A 22,065-nucleotide genomic window follows, 5' to 3' on the forward strand; every position below is an offset into this window, starting at 1 on the left:
GCCTTTTGAAAACCACAAGTACTGTAGCTTGGTCTTTCCATATGGGAAAATAGCACATTGCTGGTAGAACCTAGCCATATTTCAGTCTTTCAGGCTGTCGGAGTTACACCTGAATTATTGGAAAAACAGTGAAGAAGAATCAGCAGATTCTTGAGAACTGACCATAATTAGAAAACTAGATAGATTAATGGGATTTTCACTCTTTCTAAATACCACAGTAGATAATATGGAAAGTCATCCTATAATATAAGAAATGGGAGGAAGCTTATCACTCAAGGAATTCATAATCAATGTAAGATGTAGTGATGGCTAACTTGATTGGTTTTAACAGACAATTGGATAAAGTCATGAAGGACAGAGTTCTCAAGGGCTATGTGTCTTGAAAACTCAGTCTTATTTATTTAATTTTTATCCCACCTTTATTATTTTTATAAATAACTCAAGGTGGGGAACATACCTAATACTCTTTCCTCCTCCTATTTTCCCCACAACAACAACCCTGTGAGGTGAGTTGGGCTGAGAGAGCGTGACTGGCCCAAGGTCACCCAGCTGGCTTTCCTGCCTAAGGCGGGACTAGAACTCACAGCCTCCTGGTTTCTAGCCCAGCACCTTAACCACTAGACCTAACTGGCTCTCCTGGTCTTCCTACCAGATTGGGAAAAAAGCTTTCTGGGTGAGGTAGCTGAGGAATTATTGCTTCTAAAGTTATTGACCACATATGGTATTTTTAAAATCTGCCTTTGGACCCTGTTAATAAAGGGGGTTGGTGGAGTTGGCCTCCATAGGAATAGCCTTGCTTAAATGATACCAGACATCCTTCAGTAAGCATGCCACAGGAGTTAATTAGATGTTTTGTATTTGTATTTTTCTATTCATGGTTGTCATCTTACTATGTATAAGAATTAAGAATAAGAATATAAGAAGAATGTGTTAGAAACTATTTTCTAGTAGTTTTATTTTTTTTTAAGAGTGAGATAAAAAAGAGTAAGCCATTACAAAAAAGCAGGGACCCTTTTGTAATTTTGGAGTATGTAGTAGGTGGCCTCACAAAATGGCTGCTATGGTGGTCATTGTTGGTCACAAAATGCCCATGGTTTAGAAAGCAGACTAGCTTTTCAGAAAGCTCTGTATCATTTCTTTATAGCCACATGATGCTAGAGGAAGTTGCACTGCTTTATAGCACTTCAGCTTCCTTTTTGCTTAAATTTGTGAAATGAATCTTTAAAAAAAGGTGGGGCAGGAAGCCCAGGTGGGCACCACTGGAAGTGTCTGAGATAGCTACCCCATCATTCATCATTCTTAACAACGAAGCCTGTCAATACAACAAGTACTGCTTTTTTAAATCAATGCCTCTCTTCCCCTCCCCCCCTTCAAAGAAGGGAGAAGAGGCCTTCTCTTAACCCTACAGTTTCTTCAGTATAGTGAATTGTCACGGATAGGAGAATCTGTATTTTCTGGAGCACTGACTCTCCATGCAATATTTATCCTATGTGAAGAAGAATGACAAAAATCTTTGTGCTCTACTTTGGTTCAAAACTTAGCTTTCATTAGAACAGTGATTTCCTGTGTCTGCATTCAGTGATCTAATTGAAACTTAAACTGAAAGATGCGCATCCTGTAATATCACAGTGAGCAAAGAGTGGTGAATAATGCTATTTTTTCCCCTTTGCTAGGCTTTTTTTGTTGACCACAATTCACGTACCACCACGTTCATTGACCCACGGCTTCCTTTGCAGAGCAGCAGACCAACTAGCGCTTTGGTTCACCGGCAGCATTTAACAAGGCAGCGCAGCCACAGTGCTGGTGAGGTAAGCTTGAACTGGCCGAAGTGTTTGTTTTAGGTTTATTAAATTTTCACTATTAATTTCCATCTTTCATTATTGGCATTTTTCATTATTTTAAAAGCATACAATTTTTCCCCCATTCCCAGAATGAATGTCCTCTTATTATAGGATACACATAAGGGGAATTTTTAAAGTTGCCGTGATAATGTGTAGGTTATGAACATGAGAGATAGTTCCGTTTATGGATGAACTGGGATTTGAACCTGGGTTTCCCATCATTTAACTTAAAGATATGAGTCATTACACACCATTGGTTCTCAAAGAAAATGCATTATTTATTTTATTGGACCAATTTTTAGAGTTGCGCTCATGTATCCCTTGCCACCCTACCTATCAAGCTGATGATCAATGGTGGCCAGCCAGTCAGACAAACCAGCAGCCGTATCAGCTGAATGATTACACCTTAGGGATAGTGTATGGATGCATTAACCCATCAATATTGTTTACACCTTGGCTTGAAGGCACCCGGTTTTGATCTCCACTTGATTGGTTGTCTCTTTGCCTTTCATGGAGATGCTGGGAGTTCAATCTAGAATTTTGGAGGCAAAGCAAGTGCAGCCCATCCCAGGTGCTGATAAGGTATCTTATTTGTTGTCTTGACCTCTGAAGGCTCCCAGCTCCTCCTTGGGCAATTGCTCTAGCTACCTCCAAGACGTCAGCTGTGGAGCGATGAACTATTCTGTCTGAGCCTGGTACTGAGACAAAGTGCACAAATGCCAGAATTGCCATTGTTATCGATAGCACGTGGCCCAAGATAAAAAAAAACAGGAGTGCTCAATTGATCCTGGGTATATAGCAGGTTGTGTCAGGTTGTGACCTGACTCAGCTGAATTCAGGTTGTGCCAGCTTGGCAAAGGAGCTTGAACTTTGCAATTACAGTATTTTTTGCAAAACCTCCTTGTCATTTTCCTTTTATACCACTTGGGGGCCCTTACCTGCAGATGTACTCATAGCAACATAAGCAATAGGCTGTTTGGAGACTGTTATACAGCACTTATGTAAGACAAGTGATGGTAGAAAAGAGGCATATGTATAATCTGGGCAAAGAAATTTGACCTGAGCTCTTTCCTTGCAATATCAAAAGACAGAATAATCTTAAATAAAAGGTAAAATCTCCTTCAAATCAAGCTTGGTGATTTTATGGTCACGTCATATGAATTTAATTTACTGGGTAAACATATGTGTATTGACTTTAACTGTGAGGTTGGTATGCAAATGGCCCCCTGCCCCGGTTAATGTATTACAAATCACAATGCCAAAGAATTTCTCGTAAACTTAAAACAATAGCTGTGGTTAGAGAGGAATGTATGTGGAAACACAACATCAAACAAAAAGCCAGCAGTTATCTATGAGTTAATAATAGATATTTGCATTGTGTTCCTTTTTAACGAAGGATGGTGAGAAAGGCTGATTCTCCTCCTTTTAATGAAGTATGTTAATGGGTTTATGTCCCATTTTGCAAATATATCAACATAGCAGTATCCAAGAAATGAATTCCTGTGCTCCTTTTTCATCCTTGAAATCTGTTGCATTAATACGTATTTTATGGAAATAAAGGGGGCTGCAGGGGGTGAAAGATAAAGAGAAGTTCATGTGCAGATATGGAAGGAAAAATCTGTTGCACAAGTGGAAATCTGTTTATGCAGTGTTGCATATGGCCATTATGTTCAGCCATAAGTTCTTCCTTTCTTTATAAGAATTCTTGGAATCAAAGCCTGCAGTGGGCTTATTTCTCAGCAATAGTGATAGAAATCAAGGAATTGGAGCTTGGATTTCTACTTCCTGGCATCAACTCCAGAAGGAGCTGTTCTCTTCCATTTCCAGGAAAAAGAGGTCTCCGCTGAAAAATGGGGAACGTAGAATAGTTCTTCAGTCAGTTATAAAACAAGATTAATTTGAATTTGACCTAATTCAGAGAAGCAAAGTTATATCGAAATACTACCTGTTTGGGAAAACATTGCTGGTATGTGTGATTCTCACACTGAGAAGAAAGTGAGCGCTGTCAGCACAGAAAACAAATAATAGTGTGGTAAAAAAGCTGAAGTACATCCAGCAAAGAGACCGACGAATTGGAGCCAGGAAATTGCAGAAGTGAAGCTTGTGTTCAACAAGGGGAAACGTTGGGTTGTTACTGGAAAGGGAAGTGACGTTCATAGATGATTTGCTTAGGCTTTCTGTGTGCGTCCCAATACTTGTGTTGCGTTAACCTTCACTACATTTAGTGAAGTTCATACTGGTGAACTATTGGCAATTCTTTATGCATATTGTAAGCTGGGTTACCTGTAATGAAACCCAGTTTGTTCAGTCTTTCATTAAAAACATCCCAAACCTTCAAAGACAGCCAAGATGAGTAGAAGGAGTTTAGCTCCTTACTTAATGACAAGTTAATCTCGGAGCCAAGGCTGACTGAGATTTCATAACCAGTCACACTGAGATTTGGCAAATAAAATAATACAGTGACCTCAGTTCAACTTCTGACAAAGTTTTAAAACTGATATTGAATCAAGCTAATACTAGAAGGGATAGAATCCAGAATTAGTCAATCCCTAATTTAGATCCCAAATATTTATGCATTTTTTTTGCAACTAAAAGTACTCTGGAGAAGTGTAAGTAAAAATATATGATTAGACTGAGGCTTACTCATACTTAGTGGATATACATTGAAATAAATGCAACCTAACTGAGGGTGATAAACAATTCACTTATTTTCCTTGGGTTTACTCAAGATGAGTAGCTGTAGATTTTTTTTATTACTAAATCATCTGCATGCCAACATCTTGGGCATGTATTTGCTCAGTTTCACTTTAATTTAGATAGAACTGAACCATTCATGGATGATGGTAATGATGATAATAAATTTTTAAAAAATGCACACTGTGGGGGTGAAGACTGAAATGCTACTGAAATTTGTCAGCTGATTTAATAAGTTGTTTCTTCATGTCTCAGAGGTTAAATAGTATAAAATAAGGCTTACCAATATGCTTCTTTGTGTAATCATTGTGCACTGTAGCTGAAAGTTTAGGTTAATTTAGATATGATACTAATTGCTTGTGCTATCAGTGTGCATGTCTTTGTTATGTAAATTGCATCCACAGGAAACTTGAGCAATCTTAGAGCTCTTGGGAGGGCTGAAAGGGAATTCTAAATCTTTCTCTCCATGCCTTAGCCCTGACCAAAAAAAAAATCTCCTCTCTGTCATTGGTTTATATTTACATCTCAAGGGAAACTCACACTGGTACTTTTAGATGCTTTCCTTTTAATGGCAATAGCAGGGAAAAGGAATGTTTCAAAGGACTTCTCCCCACTCAGCACATGTACACACTCCTCCAACTGCTCAGACTTCATCAGGGCTTTAGCTTACAAAATAAATCATGTATTTAAAAATACTGTTCTTCTTCTTGCTGTCATTATGTCATAGGCTTACCTATTGGAAAATCTAAAATATACTTCCTGATTCATACTCATTGAATGAACTCATCAGTAATATCAGATAAGGGTACTTATAGTCGTGTTAAAACATGGAAAAGCCATGTTGTCCTTCAGAATAGAAAAACTGAGACTGCAGATTTATCTCATTATTTTGATATGCACATCCATTTTATTCTGGCTTGCTTGTCTGAAAACTATTTGAATTTTGATAGTTGCCTCCCAGTTTATATGAAAGACTGGTTCATCAGCTTTTTGCATGTGAAAAGCAGCAGACGGGGTCTCCTCTCTCTTCTAGCTATGGTGGAAACTCAATTGAGAAAAGAGAGAAGGTATTTCGAGATTGAAGAACACTTCAAGCAATCGTTGGGATTCATTTTTAGTTTTCTGCCATTTAATAAAAAAAACTTTTCTTTTGGCAAGCTTTCACCTTCCTTGGCAGAGAAAGGTTTCTGTGCTCAGTAGTGTTTTAAAGAAGGGCTGGGCAAAATTTCTCAAATACACAGTAAAGAAAATAAATAGGATGGTAGGCAAGAAAGACTTCTGTACATGTAACTAAAATATTTACGGTTTTATTTTTCAGGTAGGAGAAGACTCACGCCATTCAGGACCTCCAGTCTTGCCAAGGCCATCGAGTACATTCAGTGCAGTCAGCAGGGCTCAGTACCAGGACCTGGTTCCAGTGGGTATGTCTTCACTGAGAGCTTCTTGAAATATAGGCTTTGCTTTTTACATTAATTTTGTTTGTTTGTTCGTTTGTATTTTGAATTAGTCACCGCCCATCTCGCTCAAAGAGCGACTCTGGGCGGTTTACAATAAAACTAGAATAAATATAGAATTAAAATACAATAAAAGCAATATTCGTAAGTAATAGTATACAATCCAAGATAGTGATATTTTAAAAGTTCTTACTTTAATTCATGGGAGCCTCTTCAAGGTGCTAACCACCCCCAGGATTGTGTTAAAGCGTAAGGCTGCTTCTGCAAGTTACTTTTGTACTGCTTAAAAAGAAAACATTTAGATGCTTCCTAACAATAAAAACAATAAACAAACATAAATCTATGCTTAACATGCATTACTAGTCCTAAATAAAGGCATATATCAGACTTCAGATGAAACGTTTCCAGGCTCAAGTTTTCTGGGGGAAACTCTAGGTATCAAATGTCAGGAAGGGATACTCACTCTGAAAAGGGCATTCCTGGAATAGAACTAAAACTTGGGAGTCTCTCGCTGATGACTACAGTGGAAGCATTTTATTGTGTTGTTTTCATGGTACTTCTTGGTTTGCCATTGCAGACCCTCATCCCGTGTGCTTCATGGTTGCCCAGGATCCAGCGTTTTGCAGGACAACCAAGTTTGCCATTAGTCTGACATTTTAAAATGAGAAAACTAAAATTCCCACCTTTTAAGCACTTAGAAGGGATGGAGGTTTGGTTAGTCAGGGTTAAATTTTGGAGTCTTACAATGGAGAAGAGATTTAGGAAAGGGGGAAGACCTTTCATTATTATTTCTTTAATTTATGGAGGAGTTCACTGGACAGAGCTGCCTTACAGGGAAAAAATGAAATGAGACTCTGATAAGAACACAGTTATTTTTCACAATAAAAAGACTTGTGAATAGCCTAATTTTTTAATCAGGTATTCTGATAAATACCATAGGAAGACAACTCAGGATACAGTTGCTTGATAAAGCAGGGCTTTTTAAAAATAGCTGGTTATTCCAAATATATTGAATTATTGGTGATGTGTCAGAATAAAAATCAATTTAGGCTTTTGTTTTGAACCATTTTGAACCATTTAGTTGAACATCAAAGAATGCATCCTCTGAGGTGTAAGCTGATACAAATATGGATTAAGTAAACTTAAGCAAAAAGTGTTTCTCCTGAATTATCAGAGGCTGATACTGCACATCTTGTCTAGTTCAAAGGAAGCAGATCTTCTACTCTTCTCTTACATGTAATATTTAGCGAGGCAGGACATTGACTTCACATATCTGAGCTGTGAGTTTCTTCACCACTATGCCACTTCATTGGTTTTTGCTTGTGTTAATAGGGAAGCTCCTACTGTGATGATGTCATGTAACATTGTGGGGTTTTTTTCAATATTATGAAGAAAGGGGAAGAGGAAAAGAAGCCAGTGTCTGTGATGATGATCTAGCAAGCAGTAATTACTGGTGGTTCTTGTTTCTGTCCAGAGTTGTCCCATCGGAGCAGCTTCTGAGCATCATTTGTATGCCAGAATACCCACTGTGAAGGAGAGCCAGTTTGGTGTAATGGTTAAGGCACCAGGCTAGAAACCAGGGGACCATGAGTTCTTGTCCTGCCTTAGGCACAAAGCCAGCTGGGTGACCTTGGGCCAGTCACTCTCTCTCAGCCCTGGGAAGGAGGCAAGCGCAAACCACTCCTGAAAAGCCAGGAGTCAACCATAATTTGAAGGCACAAAAAACAAAACAAAACCCCACTGAAGTGATGAGTCACTTACAGAGTTTTAGAGTACTGGGGCTGCTCCACAGAATCCTAGAAGGGTACAACGCTTTTCTCAGTGCAATAATCCAAATTAAAGCATCTCCAACAAAAATCTATCCAGCTTCCTCGAAGACATCTGGTGGGGAAATGCTCAGCATCTCCATAGATAATTGATTTCACTAACAGAATATTTTTGGAGTAGATACCCTGGTTTGTACAAAGCTTTATATCTACTCTTTATCCCACTGAATTTTAGAGGGTGTCTCTTGTTTCAAAATGTGAATGTTCAGAAGAAAGATTAGCGTGGAAATACATTACAAATATCAACTGATATCTGCTTGACATGTTAATTAACAGATGTATATGCTTCATTTCTCAGTGTTAGTTTAAATTAGCCATATTGCTAAATTGAAGAAGTTTGCAGTAATAATGGAAAACTTTTAAAATGTATTATTTCATATAAAATGTTTTATTAGAAAAAATACCTAAAAGAGGTTTCTTGTTTTTCATACACGCTGTACAGTACCATTTATTAAACTTTCAGTGAGTTAAGTTACTTTGGCAACTGTTTGTATATTTGATGCTTGCTTACACATGACAAAACTCATTGGCTTCAGGGTTGGTGATTCATGGCTTTCAAGTACAGAAGTTAATTCATTGAGTTTAGCAGCTGTCACATTGTGGAAAGACACCCACAGCTAATTAATCTGATGGAATGGCTAGATGTTTGTTCAGTAGCACTGTTTCTTGACAGTCACTGCTGATTTAAACTTCTGTTGCTGCCTGTTTCTTCAGTGCTGCATATGGTAATGCTTTGAATAGGCTACTCTGTTTAAAATTCAGCCATGCAACAGGGGCTGTGCCTTTTCATCACAATAACTTTTAGAACTTGTAATCTAATTTGCAATATTTTTATTACTGGCTTCAATGATGAGGTGAAGAGAATGCATTTCAGATTCATAAATGATACAAAATTACAGGTAGTCCTCACTTAATGACCATTTGTTTAGCAACTGTTTGAAATTACAATGGCACTGAAAAAAGTGACTTATGAGCAGTCCTCAAACTTATGACTGTTGCAGTGTCCCTATGGTCATGCGATCACAATTCAGGCACTTGGCAACTGTCATGCATTTATGACAGTTGCAGTGTCCCACGGTCATATGATCTCCATTTGTGACCTTCCCAGCTGGCTTCCAGCAAGCAAAGTCAATGGGGGAGGTGGCAAAAGGTCACAGGTGATGTCTCACTTAACAACCGTGGGTGATTCGCTTAACAACCACAACTGGGACTGCCAGAACTGCCATCGCTAAGCAGGGCAGTCATGTGATGTTTCGCTTAATGACCACTTCACTTAGCAACAGAGTAGCCAGTCCCAGTTAGGGTTGTTAAGTGAGGACTACCTGTAGTTTAATAGCTACTATCCTAGAAAATATAAATAATTTCAGAATTTAATGCCAGATTAGTGAAATGGGTGAAATATAAGAATGAAATTTAAGAAACTCAAATTAGGTTCTTCACTTAGGAAAAATAAATTAAATGCACAGGAATAAATATATGACTTGGCAATAGCATATATGAAAAGGGTAATATAACTGTACATAGTACTGGTTAAATATGATTCAGCAGGATGAAAGGACAAAGAAAAAAAAAGTGACCAGGACACAGAATAATGGCTTTTAAGTTACAAGGAAATATATTCGAGATAAAAGTAACAGCAACAACAACGTACCCAATTACTATGTAAGATGATGGGTGGTTCTTTGCAAGAAATGACCAACCCAAATCTGGAAAAGTACTTGTTGTGGACATTTTAAACTAAATTCCTGCATCCAACTAGGTGTTGGATTCTGTGCCCAAGTATTACATTTTCTTCTAATTTTTCTTTTTAAATTAATTTGCAAGCTCCTATATTACCATGATCTGGACAGCTCTTCTTCTTTCCACATTGAATGTATTCATTTTAATACTTTAAATTAAAAATGGGGGTTGATATTTATTTTATCACTTTTTTCTTTTAATAATAGTATTTGATTTTCTTTATCTCCTGTGAGATTAATTTATCTCCCTAGGGGCAGAAGGAGGGGTAAATTCTATAGCAATCGTGCTTCTGTGCTACTTGGTCAGGAGATGGCACTGTCAAAATTATTTCAGTTTTTGCATTTTGACTTTTTAATTGCTAGAAAGGCAGCTCAGGCTGTGAGAGGACTATTTCTCTCTTTCATACTGAGGGTAGGTGTTAGATGCCATGTAATGTACCTTTTAGAAAGGTGGTGGCAGAAAGAACTACTGAGCAACTGCCCCAAACAGGGGGCAGGACCAGGGTGTGAAGACATAGAAGGCATCTGGAATAGATTTGGGACCTCCAGTCTTTCATCCGATGGTTCGCAGTATCACTGCAGCATAACAGGTGTACAACCTCAAAAAAAGACACACTACTTTAATGTATTTTTGATAGGTACCATATACTGTAAATAGCTATATAGATTTTGAATTTCTCATTTCATCCTTAATAAAGATCCCTTCTTCTGCAAAAACATCTGTTTCTAAAGGGTAGAACCTGAACCTACTGTAAGTTTCCTGGAGAAAATTGACTATTGTTTTCAAGCAGATTTTTTTCAATATGGTGCTCTTTATTGAATTTTCAGCTTACAATGACAAGATTGTTGCATTTCTGCGGCAACCCAATATCTTTGAAATTCTCCAAGAGCGACAGCCAGATCTTACCAGAAATCATTCACTCAGGTGAGCAGAATAACAACATTTTTCTTATCAGAGATGTTTATTACTGTGACTTTAAGGCACAAGTGAAATCTAACAAGTTTACTGTACATTCTCCTTAACAATATCAGTGCAGAGAAAAAAAAAGAGAAGCTATAGGAATTTGTAAAAGTAATGAAGAGTTTTGTGACACGCTCAAGATTAACAAACGTATGTAGAATATGTTTGTTAACTGGAGCCCACTCCAGTGAGTTCTTCTGTACTCCACAGATGTTTTGAAATCATTCTTTAAGGTGCTACCAAACTCTGCTGGTTTTGTTATAATTGATTAATACTGTTCCATATCTGTATTTTCTTTACTTTAAGAACTGCTGCAGCTCTTGGACTAGGTAAAATATCCAAAAGAATATGTCCAAAGGTAGCTACTTTTATAGATGGAAACTGCTGGCATTTGGTACACATAGAAACCTGAATGACTAAGATGATTTTGCGGAACATATTTTTGTGTCTTTTAGTACATGTCCAGGACAGCCTGCTTAGGAAACTAATAGAATTCTCTTGACATTGGTAGGATGAGTAGAATCCATGGACATATTTTAAATGGTTCACTTTTAGAACAGCAGTATTCTTCTTGTGGTACTCCTTGTTATTCAGGGAATATCTAGCATAACCTTGATTGACTGATTTTCATTAATGAGGTACTTGAAGCAGTTTGAGTAGAGAAGCTAGGCCAACAGAAAGAAACAGTATTCAGAAAGTATTAATGAGGGTCTTGGGTGTTAATGGAGGAGAGCTGGCTGAAGAATTCTTCCATTCTTTGGACATGGATAGAAAATGGTGCCTAAAATAATTTAGAGGCCTGTTTGATACATCTCAGTGGTTTTCCTTGCTGCCTTGACATACATCAGTGCTTGGTACAAACAGGGAGAAGATCCAGTTTATTCGGACCGAAGGAACACCAGGGCTAGTGCGGTTATCCAGTGACGCAGATCTTGTTATGTTATTAAGGTAATGGATACTTACTGCAATCTGAGTATCTATGATACATTTACTTTAGCAATCTTTACACTTTGATCATTGTCATTGATCCGTTTTATCTAATCTTAGTCAATATAAATTTAGTTCACATAGATTTTCCCTTCATCCTTTCCATAATTATGGGATTTTGTGGTGTTTTTTTAAAGAGCATTTCTGTATTTGTACAGTTCTCACTATGCATCTAAAGGTTCAGATAGAAATTATCCCCAAACTCCTAAGATGTTAGTACTGCAAGAACGAATGAGGCCATGGCAAGGAAGTGGGGAACTATTCACTTAGAAGGCCATTCAATGTTCCTTAATTGACCAGTAAAGTTATAGTTGCATAATTGCAGCCTTACACCCATCATCCATTCCCTTATGCTGATTATGCTGCTGTTGTTTTTTATTTTATTAATCCTTGGTGTCAGAATCTTTCTGTATGCTTGAGAAAGGGCATCACAAGTGTTAGTTCATAATATTTCAAACAACACCTTGCAGGAATGAAACAGCAGATTGAAACCTCATAGTCCTCTCACTTTCTCCCTTTTCATTACATATGGAGATGTATAGGTTAACTTAGTAATATAAAGACATACTTATGCATACAGTATGTGCTATGGGGTAGTAGCCTTAATGTTTTTCTTAGTCCCTTTATGTATCTACCATCCACATATTTGCTGTCATATCTATGTGAAGGGCACTTAACTTTTAAACTGACTTATACATAGGCCACAAAATTAGAATGTTTAGATTACATGATTTATATTTACATTCATACAGACATGACTTTTACACAACCCTTTAATTCTGGATAACTGAGCCATAATTTATTGAATGAACCCAATTGCCTGGGTTTATGCAACCTATTGAATGATAAATTAACCACACAGTTTGAGTTCACTCAACACAATAAGCCATAGACTAGGCAACTACATACTACCTCCAAGTGTAGTCTGAATCTAGGTGCAAACAGTGAAGCCAAAGTGGGCAGACATGCTTGTGGGTCTTACCCACCTACATGTAAGAAGCGTCATCTACACGGGGCTTTTTTCCCCAGATTAATAGTTGTTCGGTCCTTTGCAAAAGATACTCAGGAAATACAGATCTATTGGAAGATGTATACTGAGATTGTATATCAGTTCTATAGTCCATGCATCTTTCTCAGAATGACACTTTCCTAAAGACTCTCTCTCCTTCCCTTACTCTGTGTAGTATATAGTATTATCAACTTGGAGTATCACATCACTGCCCTGCAAGTTTTTCTGCCCTGCAGCTCTTGCATGTGTGTTTTAACTTGTAGCATGTTGTTATCATTTGTACTTTGTATTAAAAAAGGAGAGGAGTGATGTGGAGATACTGCTTTGAGCAATGGGCCGATACCATCTGGGACCTTTTCTGCCTTACATATTAATCAGAGCCAGGCTGGAGCATTCCCTAGCGCACTTGCTCATTCATAACTCTCTGAGCCTTAGACTTGCTGTGCCGTGAAAACACACCCACTGTGTAATGTTGCCTCTGATAGATTGCGGGGGTGCACTTGCAGAAATTTCATGCCACAGCACAGTGTGTTGTTTGTATTCAAGCTGTTGCATAATACTGTTCTTTACGTTTTTTTCTCCATTCGTTTCAAATAAGACATTTCCTTTGTTTTGAAAGTTACTCTTTTTATAGCAATTCTGGGAATGATCATCTGTCAGGAAATACATTCCTCAATGGACCTGTCATTTTTATGGCTCTGAAGGATGATTATGTCAGCAGCATTAGTTGTATTATTTTAACATATTACCTTGAAGGCTTATGAATAATATATTACCAAGATAAACCAAGACTGATTTCATAGACCACTCAATGTGTTTTACATTTTTAAAAAGATATTATGATCAAAGTTTTTAAAAAGGCAATTCCTTTTGGACTAAGGCTGTGTAATTCTTTATTTTTCCATTTATGTACAAATGGAGAAAGAATATTCTCCCCTACTTCAGTAAATATTACCTTCAGCCTAAATTATAAAATAATTGGCCTCATGGAAAGAAGTCCGTACCTTTCAAAATCTTTTGTTTACATTTTGACATTATTGTTTATTGTTTATTAACATTAAACAAAGTGGCTTAATCTGGGAACCTGTGAGAACTCCATTCATGACACATTTCCACTGGTTAAAGAGAGCAGGTTGGTAGTTTTCACTGTTTCCCTTATTTTCTGCAGCCTTGTGCTCCCCCATCTGCTCCGAAGTGTTTTGAAATCTCTACCATAAGATTATAGCTCCAGTTCAGGGCACTCTAGGGTGGAATTGGACAAATTAGTTTTCTCCCAACAGATGCCTCAGCTGGATCAAAGGCTTTTGGTGAATGAGAAAGGCCTTCCATTCAAGGCATGGCAATTTAGCATCCAAGCAACAAAGTCTGAATGCCATACTTCACATTATAAATGCGACTGAAGTGAAGTATCTGGAAAATCTTGCAAGATAGAAACAGTTCTATTGGAACATTCAGTTCCATCAGAAAATGTTTGCAGTAAGCAATCTAAAGAGCAGCGCCTTGCTCAGCAAAAAGAAAAAATTGTCCTAAACACAAAGTAAGAGAGAGCCTTGCCTTTTAGGATTGGATGATTTCTTCCCTACCTCCACCCTCCCTTAAGAAGAAGACATATGGAAGACATTTACTAGGCTAAAAGCCACATGCATTTAGCACAGAAGATGGAAGATACATAAAAATTGCTTGTGGGTTCCATATTAAAAAATTGTATAATGTAATATTTATTCTTAATAAATGTATATGCTGCTCCTTTTAACAGCTCCAAGTGGCTTATCGGTATAAATGTAACATGTAAAATTTTACAGTCTTTTAAAATTCTAAAGCAGCATTAAATCTAACCCTTCAAATAACTAAAAAGACCTAGATAAAAAGGTACTGTATGCTTAAAGAAGTCTCCTAAAAATAATGAGGAGGGGGCCTGCCACAATGGCAACTTATTTTACAATTCTGCAGAAAAAGCAGAATTAGCTGTCAGTGTTACATATTTGCGGTGGGACATGCAGAAGTATTCTTGGATTTTGTGCAGTGTGGCCTGAGCGGTAAAGCATGAATGTTTTAGGCCCATCATTCACATTGCGTGTAGATATGGTCAATGATAGCCTGATAGCATTTTAGTACAAGTGGGGTTATTTCCAGTGGAAACATTTGGAAACAGAGAAGGTATGCTTAAACCTTTTACTTTTTCCACTTGTAGCTTTTGACATTATAGGTTTCAGATGCAAAGCCTTTCAAAAAAATCAACATGGTGGTGCCTGGTATATATCGGAATATATGATATTCCTAGAAAATATCACATGTGGCATATTCACATCAATTTGCGTATCTGCCTTATTTTTGCTTGCTTTCTGCCTAGTTTATTCGAAGAGGAAATTATGTCATATGTACCACCACATGCCTTACTTCATCCCAGTTACTGCCAATCACCACGTGGCTCCCCCGTGTCCTCTCCTCAGAACTCTCCAGGTAAGCTCTGTTGCAACTGCTTGCAGTGTTTTTAGATAGTAAACCAGGTATGTTCTTGCCTAGTTTCATGGCCTTCCTTATAAAATGCAGGAAATGAATGCTTTGATGTTAAGACTAAATGAATTCTATGCTGTTTACTACAGACATTGAAATAGCATTTCTCAGAAGGATGGTTTTGAAGAAGCAAAGAAAACATATTCTACATCATGGAGGTAGCAGTTTTCTGCCACTGATATTCAAGAAGATTTTTTTTAATGGAAGACTTACATTATTTTTAGATCTCCTTTGTACATAGAGGACAAATTTAAACAATGGCTGGAGTATCTTCTTCCATCAGTGGAAGATGATATCCTGGGATAAGAAGCAATCCAAAAGACAACCATTGAGAGATAGATTAATTCAATTATTACGCTTTATAAACTGGATTTTAACTGTCTGATGCATATGTATAATACAAATGTTGTCCCTTAAGCATGATCTCTTAGGAATCTTTCCCTAAGGATGCTGTATTAGCAAATCTCTATACATTCAGAAAGAACTAAAAATATGGAATAGAATTCATTCATTTTTAAATATTATGTGCCTATGCTTTTTTAGAACTATCAATAATGCTAATTTTAATAGGCAGTTTTCAGTCTGACATAATTTCTTGAATGAAATTATGTAATAACCTGATAAGGATCATTTTATTAAAAATTTGGTAATTTCTATTGGGGCTTTATACAGCTAAATGCAGCTGGTTTTATTTTTCTGGGAAAAAAGCCTCAGCACCTTCTGTTAATTACCTATGATTTATTACATAATTAAAATCCATTTGTGAGTTTTAATATGAACGATTCATTACTCACTCAGTCCATTTCATAAAGGAAAGAAGTTCATCACAGAGCTGTTTTCCCAGCAAACAGCTTTATGCTCCAATTTAGATTACATGAATAGCCATAAAATTACTTGATTATTTATAAAATGCTAACTTATCAGCATGCAGAAGCATGTGCATGCAGTAGATATAATGAGAGAAAAAGAGACAAGTACAATATGGATAATTTATTTTAATAACAGCTCCATTCTTTTGTTATTCTTACGATGGGAATAATTGCTTTAATTGCCCAGGAAATTCTTGACAGTGCCAGCTGATTTGTCGTAAGAACTTGTCATGTGCTGAAAAGATAATTTAGGAGCATTTCATCTAATGTGAAATGAATCTTCCCAAGTCAGTTCTCAGGCTAAGAGTTTAAATAGGTCCTGAATAATGCCAATAAAATAAACAAGTAAAAAAATAGTTGCAGTCATAGGCCTTCCACAAAGTAGCAGAAAATATGTTATAAATGTATTTCTCAAATGTATTTGAGTTTTACAGAGGTTGAGTTCATGAGAAAAAGTAAAGGACATATATAGAGAAGAGCAATTCTGGTCACTGACCGTAATAAAAGAAATATTTATATTCATATAGAGAAGAGGAAGACAAAGGAGTTACCTCTCCTTGTCAGCTGGCTTGAATGAGATAGGAACTGGGTTCCTTTCGGATAAAAAGAAAGGGGTTAAGGAGAAAAAGGGGAGGGGTGGATTGCTCAGTCAAGCAGGAATTCTTGTTTTTGGGTGAAAGCCATTTCCTTGGGGAATTTAGCAAATTAAAAGAAAACATAATCAAATTCTCACTTGGGAAATTGGTAAAGTATAAGACAGAAAGAATGAAAGGAGAAATCTGCTTTCTGTCTTCCTTTCTGGGTAAGGAGGAGGCGGAAAAATAAGGAAATACTTCAGCATAACAATCAATAATAGACAAGATATCTCAATTATTAACATAACCAAAAGGCTTTATTTTAAGTGATTGAACTTGCCAACATCAGCAGGGTCTGCTAAACTTGTATTATAGATTATTCTGATGTTGTGTACTAGAGTTACAAGTTAACTCTTTAGTCCAGCCCCTTGCTCAGGGCACTCTATTAAGCTACTAACTCTGACAGAAAAAGAAATCAGATTAGTTTGGCATGACTTTTTGTGACAAATTCCTTGTCAAACAAATTATGTCCCCAAATTAGTCTGTTTCTTTCACATTCAACATCTGAAAAATAAGAAAAATATAGGAATTGTGAGTCTCTGTGTGTTTACGTATAAGACATACAATCGGGTATTCTTGGTGACTATTTCTACAGCTGTTGCTCTGCAATTTCACAGGTGTTGCAGAAACTTGAGGACATTGCTTGGAATGTGTCTTGCTTGAGTTTCAGTAACAAAGTAATGGAAAGGATTCTCCTGTACTTTTACCAAGTTGGAGTGGGTTTTCTCCTTTCAAAAACAACTTGTCTTTAAAAACTGTGTGGCAACTTTTTTACAATTCCCCTGTTGTTGGGGTGGTACATAAACATTACTCCATGTCTCCCTGTATGGGATTTTAGGCACTTCACACTTCATCAGGACAAAGCCATCCCATCTGATCACTTGAATGGCCAGTATTATCATAATGAGGTCAAGTGCAAAAGAGGAAGTCAGTGGGCAATTGCAACTCCAACCAAGTAATATCTTCCAAAATGGATCAATAGCTGTTTCCATCATTGATTCGTTACTTGATCAACATATACCAACTTCTAATACTGCTGCAGTTCTGCATTCTTCTGTTTTAAGTAGTCCTTGCTGTAAGGTGAAAATGGGAAAGAAGCATAAATTGAATTTACATCCCTGAGGATATGCATTAGAATTCCATGGCTTAACTGGTTAATGGCCTTCCTTCTGGCAGGAACGAAGATTGGCAATGAAATGATATTTGCCTACTTCCCTGATTGTCAAAATGACATCACTGATGCAGATATGGTACTGCTAACTTTGCCGTTGCTACCAAGATGCAGCAATTAACAGCACAAATGAGGAGGTGTGGAAAGGATGTTTGCACACTTTTGACAGTTACGTAACTTGCTTGGAAATGTCAGTCTTGGGTCACCTTAATGTTGTTTTATTCCCTACTGCTGCCAAGGGGATCATGAAGGCAACCTGCTTTTCTGCCAGACTAGGGTCCCGTGCCAGCCAACTAGACCTATCTGCTCACCTTCTAGTGCATAAGGGTACCAGCTTCACTATAAGAATGAGCTTCCTGCTACCAACAGCATGTTTGTCCTTCTGGCTTAGTGGGTGCAGTTTAGGGAGGATGGTAGCAAATCAGGTAACCACACACATAACATCATTTGTAAAACAATCATAACAGCACAATAATCACGAGATGTAGCTGACCAGAAATGCACTGTCTCTCACAGGCCTTAGAGCCACTGCATGTACACTATCACGTTTCATTAAGTAAGATAAGTGAGACAGAAAAACAAGTCACGTGGAATGCCTTACTGCCACAATTATATATCATTGCATCAACCACAGGGATGATACCTGTCATTCTCTTCGAATTCTATTGTAAACCGCCCAGAATCCCCTTTTTGGGAGAGATGGGCGGTGATAGAAATTTGAAAAATAAAATAAAATCAACAGTGCCAGGTCTTGTCTATTTGGGGCTGTCCCTCTATGTTTAAGCAAGCTGTCTACAACCTAGGGACTGACACATCTAGAATAGTGCTCTCCACCTGGTACCTCCAGATGTATTGGGAGTGAAACTCCTCAAATTCCCCAGCCAGCCGTGGAGAATTCTGGGAGTTATGGTCCCAACCTATCTAAAGAAGTCTTACTAAGATCTTTAGGGATGTTTACCCCCTTATGGGGTGCTTAAACAGACAACGCCCATAATATTTGGGGAAATATAATTGCCCATTTGTTTTTGTATTTACTATATGCTACCCATAGAATTGTCTGTTGTGGGGCATCATGCATGTGTTTTAGTGAATGCATTTGAAAGTGCACACGGAATTCATCTCTTTATGCATACCTTTCATCATAAAGAATGATTGCAAATTTGAATGTGCTGCCTGTAATTTTGCACCTTATTCTAGCTTTTAATGAATGTAGATAACGGCTTTCTTTCTTTAGACAAGATAAGATCATCTTTTTTTTAAGTGTCACTGCTTGCAGTGTGCATATTTTCCCATAACTATTCTGGCAGAACATTTTGTTCCTATAGTTCGCAAACCTTTCCAGCCTTGAACGTAAGATCTTGCTAAGCAGGTCAACAGCCCTTGTCCAGCATTCTGTGTCACACTTTTCCCAAGCAGATGCTTTAAGGAAGTTCACAAATACAGGTAGGACGCGAGGGCCACAGCTCTTCTTCACTATTGCTCCGTAGCAGCAGCTGGTGTTTGGGCATGCTGCCTGGGATTTCAGAGTTAGCAACCTCTCCTCAGGACCCATAGTCTTTGTTAACCCAAGCCTCCATGAATTTGTCCAGTCCCTTTTTGGATTGATGGCCATCACCAGAAATAACAGCAGTGACTTTCATAATATGAAGAAGAACTTCCTTTTATCAGTCCCGAATTTCCCTGAATTTAGTTTTAGCAAGTCTTAACAATATAACAGAGGGGGGAAATCTCTCTCTATCCATGTTTTACATCATTGTATGATTTTACGTACCTCTATCAAGTTTCCCCTTAACCTTACTTTGCTCCAAGCTAAGAAAATCCAGAACTGTAGTCTTTCCTCCTAGGAAAGCTGCTCCCTATTGTTTTGCACATGTGTTGACCAGAAATGTACAGAGTATTCCAAGAACACTCCCATTAAAGTTTTATAGAAGGATATAACAGCAGCCACATAATGGGTTGACCTCAATCAGTCATCAGATCCCATTAAATATAAGTGAAGCTTGATTTTTTTTTTTTTGCCAATGTACATCACTTTGCATTGGCTTACATTGAAGTGCTTTGGCTACTTTGAGAACATCTTTAGGGAACTGTTCACAATTCTGGTTTGATTTTAATAACTGAACAGTGTCGTATCATGGACAAAATTGGGCACATTGCTAGTTATCCCTAATTTTATAATACAATTAAAAACTACCAGTCCTAGTATCAGTGCCTTGGGAACCTCACTTTGAACATACCACCAGTCTGAAAATTATATCTGATTCCTGTTCTTTAGCCAGTGTCCAGTCCAGGAGAACACCTGTCTTCTAATCCTATGGATGCTGTTCAAGAGCCCTTGGTGGTATAAATTAGAAATGATACCAAGGTAAAAGAAAGATATGTCTTGTGAAAAGTGGTATCTCTTCAAAACCACTTTAATCTCTCTGAAGAACGATTGTCTAAATTTTTACAGTACTGTCATATGGATTTCTACTGAGAAGTAAGTCTCGCTGATTTCACTGCAATTTATTTCCTAAAATAGCCTTTCCAACTTGGTACAGGTCGGCTTAGATAATGGGAGTTGTGGTTCAACCTACACAGAGGGTGTCTGACAGGAAAAGGCTGTCTTAGTAAGTGTGCATAAATGCGTAGCCTGAGTTCTGCTTCTGCCTTTTGTTAATATTCCTGTTTCTCCACTCCTCCACACCCAACGTTGTTATAAGTCTGAAATCACTAATGCTCTTTCCCTTACAGCCATCCTATACCCTTTTAGAAGTGGTGTGTCATTCCTTTTAACAAATTAAAAATAGGGATATTTAATACCAATAGAGTTACAGAGTTAATGTGTGGAGGACTGCTGCAAAGTCAGATTTCATGATATAACATCTATCTCTCCCTTCCCAGTGTGACCTGTTAAAAAGGATTGTATGGCTGTTCTCTCTTTCTCTGTGTGGTGGTGAAGGAGAAGCAGTGGGAAAAAAAGGGTGGATTATAAATGGATGACAGCATTGTCTGAATACTCTTCCCAATAAATGTCTATGAATGAAGCATAATCAATCTGATTCTGAAGTGCTTTCCCATTATGATCTTATACATAATAGATGTTACTTCCCCAAATTTGAGTTTTCCATTTTGGGTTATAAACAGAAGAGCTTGCTAGCTATGATGCTTTACTTTGGCCATGGAGCAATTTCAGCTTCTGAGGTGCGGTAGTGTGCTTCAAGCTCTTAGAAATCCAAGAGGCAAAGCAAGTATACAAAGAAACGGAAATGACGACATCCGGGAGACTGTTTTAAAAGTAATGGCATTTGATTTATTCAGATCAGCTTCTTCATCATGCCAGTCATTTCTGTGCTTTTAATCTTTAAACTGACATAGGACTGAAATAGGAAGTGGGTTTACTAAAGCTTTGCTTACTAATTTCAGTAACTGCAAATGTGGTTGTATATGGTAAATGTAGGGGGTTTTTGCCCTGACATCTCATTTGAAAAACACAAGATACGAAAGTTAGCTTTCAAAGCTGAACATGAGTTTTGTTATGTTCCACTTACACCAGAAGCTAAAAGCAGATTTCTGAGACCAGAAACAGTTAAGCCATTACTGTGTTTTGCTGGTGTAAACTATTTCTACAGTTGACTAGAAATAAATCCAGGTTTGAATTTTTCAAAAAGCAGTCATGCCATTTTTCAAACCAGGAATTCAAAAGTAAGTTCCTGCGACTTCAGGTTAGGGTGTGTGGCGTTGCAGCATAAATATTTCACAGCAGTTTTGTGCATATACGGGTTCAGATCCTCTACCTACTTGTCTGGGAATCTGGGACTTCCTTCTGAATAGACCTCTTTCAGATTACACAGCGAGAATGTGAGTGTTTCTGGTGTTCATATGCTTTTCTTCTTCATTCAGAGATCTGTGTTCTTCTATGCTAAACAGAGCTTTTGCTTGTGAATCATAACATCTCCCCCACCAATAAAATACATTTAAAAAAATGAGATTTTAAAAAATATGTAACTACCTGGTTGATGGTTGAATTCAAGACACATGGCTTTCATTTTTCCTCCTGATGGTTAAGGAAAAACCTGCAATTTGTCATCTTGTTTCTAGCTAAATTAAAATTGTTGACATGATGGATTTATGCAAAACAAAAACACTCCCTTCATGTTCTTCGTCATTCTGGTTCTTTTGGTAGCTCATAAATATTTAAAGCCACCTACACACTATAATTGCACTGAGTTGAATTCAGTTTTCTGGGGTTTGTTTCCTAAAATTAATTGATATTAAATGTGCAATAAAGAGAAGTTCTACCTAATCATAACATCTTCTCCACCAATAAAATACATTTTAAAAAATATGTAACTACCTGGCTTACCTGTATGCCAGGATTTATCT

The 22,065-nt window shown here is 37.5% G+C and overlaps 1 protein-coding gene across 1 annotated transcript in view; it reads left to right on the forward strand.

Annotated features, from left to right (window-relative positions):
- Positions 1-22,065, forward strand: part of HECW2 (HECT, C2 and WW domain containing E3 ubiquitin protein ligase 2) — a 125,481-nt gene that overhangs the window by 81,868 nt on the left and 21,548 nt on the right. The window contains exons 14-18 of the mRNA XM_063318046.1: positions 1,674-1,808; positions 5,854-5,956; positions 10,383-10,479; positions 11,380-11,463; positions 14,862-14,971. Coding sequence (XP_063174116.1) covers positions 1,674-1,808; positions 5,854-5,956; positions 10,383-10,479; positions 11,380-11,463; positions 14,862-14,971 — 529 coding nt within the window. The remainder of the gene's footprint in view (positions 1-1,673; positions 1,809-5,853; positions 5,957-10,382; positions 10,480-11,379; positions 11,464-14,861; positions 14,972-22,065) is intronic.

The sequence above is a fragment of the Candoia aspera genome, chromosome 1 (assembly GCF_035149785.1).
Source record: "Candoia aspera isolate rCanAsp1 chromosome 1, rCanAsp1.hap2, whole genome shotgun sequence".
In the NCBI taxonomy this organism is placed as follows: Eukaryota; Metazoa; Chordata; class Lepidosauria; order Squamata; family Boidae; genus Candoia; species Candoia aspera.